The following is an 8,564-nucleotide window of genomic DNA, read 5'->3' on the forward strand; positions in this document are numbered from 1 at the left end:
CGGTAGCCTCCAGGCAGTGAAAATTGCACCGTGAAACAAACAAAAGGGAAGCCTAGGTTAAGCTGTGGGAAGACCCCAGCCGAGTCGATTTAACATACTTTCCACATGTGTATGCCACTTGAGTGTAGAAACGTAGCCTTGCAGAGGCGGCAGGGGGAGCAAATCTGCTACGAGCCATAGCCCGCAACCCCCTTGCTGCTAGGAGCCAGCCCCTCCCTAGTGACACCCATGAATTGCTGCGCATTCCATGGCGCCCTGCTAACAGAAGCTTCTGCCTGAGGCCAACTTACTCTGAATTTTCCCTACCAAATATAGACTATCAGACAATGCTGCAAATTCTTACTTATTCCAAATTGGACAGCTCAAACGTCCAGAGTTCTGTCAACATTCCGTGTTGTAGTTCTATGAGAATTGAGGGTGATAAGCAGAAAAGTGGGAGTTTTTCTTGTTAAGAACTTAGGCAGTTTCTGTGAGTACACTTCAATGCATTCTCTTCTTGTCCATCCCTCAGGTCTACACTTGCCTAGCTTTGTAGCTCTGTCTGTGGTGCCAGCCTTCGCTTTTTCTCTGTCACCTCCCAGTGTCCAAAGCAGAAAGCCCCCAGTTGGCGCTTTGATTACCGGGTGCTGCGTGTCCGTAAACGGCTCAGCATCTTGGCCAGATTCTCATGTGCATTCGTCTCAGCTGGGCTGCTGTTAAAGTACTGATTCTGTTTTGACCGATCTGGAATGGGCCGGGATTCTGCATTTTCAACAAGGGGGTGCCCACTTAGAGCAGTGTGGTCCCACAGCACTGCCGGAACACATCTTTCTACTGGGAAACCCGCACGTAGCCCGCGAGGCTGAAATTGTGTACATTTTCTTCATCGATGCTCTGCACACTGTTGATCTTGCTAACAGCTCTGGTCTGACCCATTCTCCTTCTAGGACTGCCTCAAAGCCTGCCAGGAGCAGATTGAGGTGGTGCTCCTCAACAGCCTGCAGCAGTTCCGTCAGGACCAGGGGGACGGGTCCAAGTCGGAGGATGAACTGGACCAGGCCAGCACCCCTACGGACGTGCGGGATATTGACCTGTGAGGACGCAGTCGGGCCGAACGGGGGAGACGCGTTCACATCTGCTCTCTCCTTCTCTCTGGTTGTGTTTTGTTCTTTATGTTTTAGGATGAAACTTTAAAAACAAACAAAAAAAAATTCTGCCCCCACCTAGATCGTATTGAAAGATCTTTTAGAAGTGAGAGAAAAAGGTCCTATAAAAACGGGATAACTAAAAGCGTTTGGTGCCTATTTGAAGTACAACAGAAGGGAATCCCTTGTATATGCGAACAGTTATTGTTTGATTATGTTAAAAGTAATAGTAAAATGCTTACAGGAAAACCTGCAGAGTAGCTAGAGAAAATGTACGCCTGCAAATATGGGAACAAATTAGAGGAGGCTTTTTTTTTCATGTTATGAACTAGCATGTACACACCCCTTGTAGGATAATTTCAAGGAACTTGCGTATGCCATTTATGGCATAATTAGATTGCAAAGCAATGAACTCAAGAAAGAATTAGAAATAAGGGACATGATGGGGAGGGAGTACAAAACAATCTCTCAACCTGATTGAACCATTTTGGACGCAGAAGCGCCTTTGCTCTCGACCACCTGTTTGTTACTCAGTCCGGAGCATAGCTGAATCTCCAGTTATGAACTCTTGCTGTCTACAGTAGCTGCTACCTAAAAGAGATGTTTTATTTTGCCAGTTGGACACAGGTGATTGGATTCTGGGTTTCATGTGTTTTTGACATCTTGCTTCTTCTTCCAAACATGGTTCATTGCAGACACCACCATATTTTTATCAAAAGGGGCAATCTAGCTTTGGGCCATAACCAAAACTCATATGAAATGGAGGCAGATGGAGACCAAGGGTGGGATCTGGAATGGAATCTTTTCTCTTACTGTATTCAAGAGGGTAATGTGACCTTGGCATCCTTTATTAAAAAACTGATTTTTGGTGCTGATTGGCATGTCTGGTCCACAGTTTAGCATTGTTATAAACCATTCCATTCGAAAAGCACTTTGAAAAATTGTTCCCGAGGGATAGATGGGATGGTTTATGCAAGTCATGCTGAATAGACTCCTCCCTTCTCCTCCTGTGCTCCTCCCCTCCTGCCCCAACTCGGGTGACTATTCACTTCTGGTATCTGACATTCTTTGGTACACAGTTCTGGTATCCCCTACCAGGACTCAAGAGACACCCCTTTCCACTGACATTCCCATCACAACATTCCTCCAAAAAGCCTACAGATGAAGATCTGTTACCATTTTGATGGCAAAGAACGATCTTAATTCCCACCTATATACTTCTCCTTTGGACATGGAAACAAAAGTTATTGCTGGTGCAGACAGACAGCTGAATATCAGAGTGTGGCATTTTGTTCCCTTTTCCGTTTTTCGTTAATTTCATTGCAAAGTTGTATTCAGCGTACTTGAATTTTTTTCCTCTCCACTTCTTAGAGGCATTCAGTTAGCAAAGAGGTTGGAGCAACAACTTTTTTTTTTTTTGCACAATTATAATTGACAGGTAATGAAGCTATTAAAATATTTGCCTTTTTAAGTTAGAAAAACCAGAACAGGGCTGCTTTGAAGAATTATTTTATACACAGATTCTGCCTTGTTTCGTAGTATGAGGGTTGAAGATGGAGAAAAATCTAAGGGTCTCTTATTTTTCATTTTATTGTGTTCAGTTTTTTATGATTATTTTTTTTTTGCGCTGCTAAGAAGCTAAGATCATTCATCCTTATTCACATTAACAGTACCTAGCTGTAATGTTTCACAGAGTGTGCTGCTATTTTATAAACATTTTTATAATATATTATTTTACTGCTTAAATTCCAAGTCCTGAAGTAGATGGTTGAGATAGGAGTTCTTCGTACTGGAAAAGCCCTTCCATAGTTTTTCTTCTGGTAGCGTATTCATGGGTTTTTTTTGGTTTTGTTTTTTGTTTTTTCCTTTTGGTTCCCTCCCCCCCCCATCACATTCTTCAAAGACAGAGCATTCTTTACCTCAGGTTTACTGGACAAAATCAATAGCTACAAAAGAAAACGATTCACATTTTTGTTTTCATAATACCTCACAACCACATAGTTTCTGCTTGGGAGCCGTTAGTGCGGGGAAAGGAGAAGTCGGTGAGGAGGCCACAAGCCCCTCTCAGGTGGAGGGTGGGGTGGGTTTGGCCCTTGGGTCTGACACCCAGGGACCTTTTCAGTCATGAAGGTCATTAGGCTTCCATTTTGACTCCGGTATCCTCACCATGATGGAAAAAATACAATTGAACCAAGGGATTTCCCCTCCCCCCACCCCCCAGGGCAGACGTTCAGCACAAACGTTTACGCAGTGAACTAGGAAGTCATAATTTGCACTTAGGTACCAGGTATCAGGAGGCAGATTGGAAAGAATTCCGGCAGGCTATTTGGAGATCCTCATCTTGTGGTGGTTTCTTAAAGCAGGGCTTTCATGCGCTTGCCGCTCTTCCCCCTTCCCTGATGTGGCCATCCCCAGTTTAGGGGCATCTCAGAGGCTTTTCTACAACTGAATCTGTGGGCGTATGAATCTGCAGCACGCGGGAGCACAAGGGTGCCTTCTCCCACCTGTCTCGGACCGCGGCGGGCCAGCCCCTCTGCTAAGTGGCACTCAGTGGTTTTCAGGTTTTAAATTGCATTGAATTGGCATGATGGGGAAAATAGGTCAGATGAGTACTGGAGTGGGAGTGGGAGGGAGGTGGAGAGGCTGCAGCTCTGCAGGGATGCCATTCCGGATGAGTCAGTCTCTCTTGAAGTATGTTTGGAAGGGTTCAGGATTTGGTGAGTTAGCACAACCCTAAAATTCTAGGGAGTTTCTGGTAGGACAGTGGGTGGTGAATTCTGGAGTTTTGGAGAGGAAAGCTGAGCAGCCAGGGTTTTGTCAAGAGCTCACTTTGCATAGGACACTCTCTCAGGCCCTTGAGGAGTAGCACAGAATGGAAGGAGGTGTGGTCCCTAAGTCCTTGGGCGTCTTGGAGCCTGAAGAAAGCAAGGTCCTAAGTCACTTAACAGTGACTCTGTCCCTAAGCTCAAACAGAACCTGACGAAAAAGGAAGGGAACAGGCCTACAGGCTCTCCTTGCAGTCTGTAACTTCCCAGTTTTCCTGGAGCCCTGGGTGCCACTGGGGCCTTCTGACCTTTTCTCCTTCTTGTCCTCGGGGCCTGGTGTGATGGGAGGTGTGGTGTTGCTGATGGGGAAGGTGCTAGGTTGTTTGGCTTTTCTGCCTTCTCCCTCCTTAAAAGAAGGAAGCTTGGATTGGTTAGAGTAGCTGATGCCCTCTCCTTAGATCTTGGTTTCCTTGGTAGGAATTCTTGTGTGAGAGGGAGTTCAGCTCTCCCCCCATGGATTTTTTCTCTCTCTCACCTCCCCCAAATGGGGTTCCAGACCTACTCTGGTCTTTTTCTACTTTGTTGTCTCTCTGTTCTTCCTCCTCTCTGTGTTTTTGGTTTTTGGTTTTTTGGATCATTGTTGTTACTGTTTTTCTCCATCAGTGGGGGCTAAATTGTTCCCCTAAGCCTGCCAAATTTTATTCCTTCCCCTATTTTGGCCAAATCCCAGGGGGGAAAGTCCTAGTATGCCAAAAATATATGCTAAGCATAATTCAATTCCATGCAGGTTCCTACTAGCCAAGAAGCCTGCAGGTGGGAGCAGGGGACAGGTCCCTCCGCAGAATGTCTTCCTGTGTTGAGAGAAGGGCTCCTCAGAGAAAGGGGCTTGTCTCAGAGGAGGCTTTATTCTGGAACTGCCCCAGGACCCCACTGAAGAGCTCGCTGGGTCTCAACAGCCAGATCCCTTTGGTCTACCTGCTCTGTACAGGAGGCTCTCGTGCTTTTCCCGGGCAGGTCAGGGCCGTGCGTGGCTCAGAGGAAGCAGCCCTTTGCCAGCAGGATGGGCTTCTCTTCAGAAGCAGCTGTAGCTTTCCTGTGGTCTGGCACCCTCCGGGCCTTTCCACACTGCCCCGGGGGAGCTCTAAGACGGACCGAGGTGAAGAGCATGAGGCAGGACTGGATGATTGCTCACAAGAGGGCGGGGGAAGTTTCTCTCCATGGGCCGCAGGGGGCAGGGCTGGGAGAAGAAATAGACTTGCACCTTATATCCTGTAAATAATGATTTTCTAGTTCAAGAAGATAATATTGGTAGTGTGGGAATGGGAGGTAGGAATGGGGAGGAAGTCTGAGTAAGCCAGTTGGCTTCTAAGCCAAAAGGATTCCTCTTTGTTTATCTTTGAGACAGTCCAACCCTGAGAATAGCTTTAAAAGGGAAATTAGTGCTGAGACAGTCAAGTCCCCTTAAGCCGACAAACTGTAGCTATAGGACGAGCGCAGGCTTCTATCGGTGTGGGCTCGGAGCAGTTTCGAAGAGCCGCTCGTGCTGCCGTCCGTTTGTACAAAATAGGGCAGGAAGATTCAGGAGGAGGTCTATGACTTTCTCATACCACGTGGCTTTTCATGATTCTGGATTCTAAACAACCCAGAACAGTCCTTTCAGCCAGAAGCTATTCTCCTACATTTGTGTGTCTCTGCTTTTAGACTTGGCTGGACTATCAGACCCGATTCTTGGCTCAGGTTTCAAGAAGCCATCAGCAAATGTACACATGCACGCTGTAGCTGCAACGTTGATTCCTTTGCCTGCAGCCTACTTTGGGGAAAAAAGTGCCTTACTGACTGTAGCCATTACAGTATCCAGTGTATTTTGACAGGTGCCTGTCCTTAAAAAAAAAAAAAGGAAAAAAAAGTTTTCGTTTTGTTTTTTTGATTGGTTTTTGTTTCTTACTGTTGGCCAACTCTTAAGTCCCCAGCAAATCACTGGGCCATTGGATTTTTTCCATTATGTTCATTACCCTTGTACCATGTACCTCAGATCTCTTTCTCTCTCAGTTACAGTTTCTCGTCTTGGACTTCTTTTATTATTATTATAATTTTTTTTTTTGCTTTAAAATGAGTGTGATGCCATATCGAGCCCATGTTATTCTCTCACCATGTACTCTGTAAGAGGTGTGGGTGTTTATTTGGTCGGGATGCTAGCAAGTACTAAAGTAGCATGATCAGTATAAACGGAAGGTTTTTAGGGACTATGGAAAAAATGTATTATTGGTTATGACGGTGACATGGTATAGTCAGCTGCCTTTTAAGAGGTCCTGTCTGTTCAGTGTTAAGTGATTTTAAAAAATAATGGCCTGTTATTCTGACCAGCTTAAAGATGGATTTGCAAATGGTTTTGGATGCAATTAGGTTATGCTATTTGGACAATAAACTCACCTTGACCTAAATCCTCTGGCCACTTTGACTTATTTATAGACCAGCATCCCTCAGAATAGAACGCGTCTTTCTCATGGCAACAATTGGTAGTGGCATAAAACACAAATCCTGACCCGAAAGGTACTCTATGTGTGTATCTGTGTTATTACAATACCAATAGTTGATGACTTTTTTTCTCCCTTTTGGGTCCCCCGGGGAGCCATCTACTAAACCAGAGCCATCAGCCCAACTTCCTGACGTGGCCAAGTCCCTGCTATCGTGACTGGGCTTATTAGTTCCTGATTATTGCCAGCTATTCACTCTTGTTGTATCTCCTGCCTTGGGAGGTTCCAGAGGCCCTGGGTGCCATCTCCAGTCTCTGGAGAACTCCACCTCTGTAGGTGTCTTGGCTCCAGTCTGCTGCTCCTCTCGGCTCCCACCTGATTCCTGACCCCGTCTATAACTCTCCTGTGAGGACTGGGCCATAACTACTCTTGGGGGAGGGGTGGTGAGGCAGAGCCTAGGAAGGGGGTGGGAGAGTCCACACTTAAATGAATTGCCAGGCCCTTGTCCTAGCTGCTTCTGGGCCTCAGCTCCTCAACCCAGCCTTTTTCACAAAAGCATTGGGTAATGCAAAGGGCAATGGCTTCACAGCAATTTTGATGTTGCTATAAACATTCGTGCTCTCTATCGTTCTTTGTCTCTCTCAAAGCCACTGGAGGCTGTTTCCCAGTTTAATTCTGACCTGAACTGCAACGGTAAGATTAATACTGGTCATTGGGAAAGTCCAGATTAAGACATTGCCTGTTACTCTCAACTAATTCCACTTAACAGGATTTCTAATCTTACAAGGACCCTAGAAATTTCCCTTTGTCTCCACCCCCCCACTGACAGTCACCATTCTTGGAGACAAGCAGGGATAGCTTTTTTTCTTGGGTTTCTGCCTAGTGGAGTCTGTGAGGCCTCTTGGGAGTTTCCAAGGGCCCTGGTTGCCACTCTTAACTATCCTTGGAATGCTCTTCTGCACGACCTGTTGTACAGCCGGATCCCTGCCTCCCCCCCACTCCCCGTCTGCCCTGCAGTATCGGTGCCTATCTGTTACTAACACTGCAACACTGCTCCTTCATCCAAATGCCATCCAGTAACACCACAGGCTTCTGCCATTCAGAACTGCGGGTGTTTAAGGGTGGGAAGGGAGAGCTCACAGCAGGCGCTCCATGCCACACAGCTGACCGGTGATAATCTAAGGGCCCCTCTACGTGCTCTTTCAGAGCCATCTCATCCTACACTCAAAATCTCAAACCCGGGGGCTCCTGGGTGGCACGGCGGTTAAGCATCTGCCTTCGGCTCAGGGCGTGATCCCAGCGTTATGGGATTGAGCCCCACATCAGGCTCCTCCACTATGAGCCTGCTTCCTCTCCCACTCCCCCTGCTTGTGTTCCCTCTCTCGCTGGCTGTCTCTATCTCTGTCAAATAAATAAATAAAATCTTTAAAAAAAAAAAATCTCAAACCCGAGACAAAAGTGCCCTTTCTGAAAGTGGAAGTTAATGATGGAGTGAAGAACTAGAAATCCCAGGTCTTTTGTGCTCCTAGTGACTACTTTTCTGTTTCTTACGGCTTCCCAAAGATCTGGAACTGTTATGCAGCACACAGAGGTAACACCAAAACAAAACGTTCCAGTTGGCTTAGTAATATTCCCAACACGCTGCCATGAAGCGAGTATTCAAAACTGAATATTGCACCAGATTTTTTTCCTCCCCTGCTCTTATAGCAATAACGACAGCAAAAGTGCTGGGGACCATGGATGTGAGGGTTCAGCCTATCAGGAAAAGCTGGGCATCCACAGCCAACACCCGTGTGTGCAGGGTCTATGCTGAGCCTTCAAGGAAAAGCCAAAAAGACAGAACCTGTGTCCCGTGGTTAAGGAGCTTTCAATGGGGGAAACAAAGCACACAGCCTACAAGATTGCACGGAGCTCTAACAGCAAATGCCAACGCCTATGGAGTAAACTGATACCCAAGGGTAGGAGGGGACACTTTCTGAGGAGACAGAGGACAGGTTTTATTAAGCAAATGAGTTTTAGGAAAGCATTTCCGTAAGATGCAGCACAGTTGGGAAACTACGGTGGAAACAGTTTGACATTTTCCAAAAATAAAGGGGTGGGAAGTGAATGGGTAATGCAAATTAAAAATGAAGGGAAAATATTCAAATAGCTTGAAGAACACACATGATATAATGAATTTGAAATGCCATAAACACAGACGT

At 46.2% G+C, this 8,564-nt stretch overlaps 1 protein-coding gene across 1 annotated transcript in view; it reads left to right on the forward strand.

The window, feature by feature from the left end:
- The window catches only part of CCND2 (cyclin D2), a 29,456-nt gene extending 23,126 nt beyond the window's left edge, over positions 1-6,330 (forward strand). Inside the window, exon 5 of the mRNA XM_002920446.4 lies at positions 927-6,330. Coding sequence (XP_002920492.1) covers positions 927-1,076 — 150 coding nt within the window. The 3' untranslated portion in view covers positions 1,077-6,330. The remainder of the gene's footprint in view (positions 1-926) is intronic.
- The last annotated feature ends 2,234 nt before the right edge of the window (positions 6,331-8,564 follow it).

The sequence above is a fragment of the Ailuropoda melanoleuca genome, chromosome 16 (assembly GCF_002007445.2).
Source record: "Ailuropoda melanoleuca isolate Jingjing chromosome 16, ASM200744v2, whole genome shotgun sequence".
NCBI classification, from domain to species: domain Eukaryota; kingdom Metazoa; phylum Chordata; class Mammalia; order Carnivora; family Ursidae; genus Ailuropoda; species Ailuropoda melanoleuca.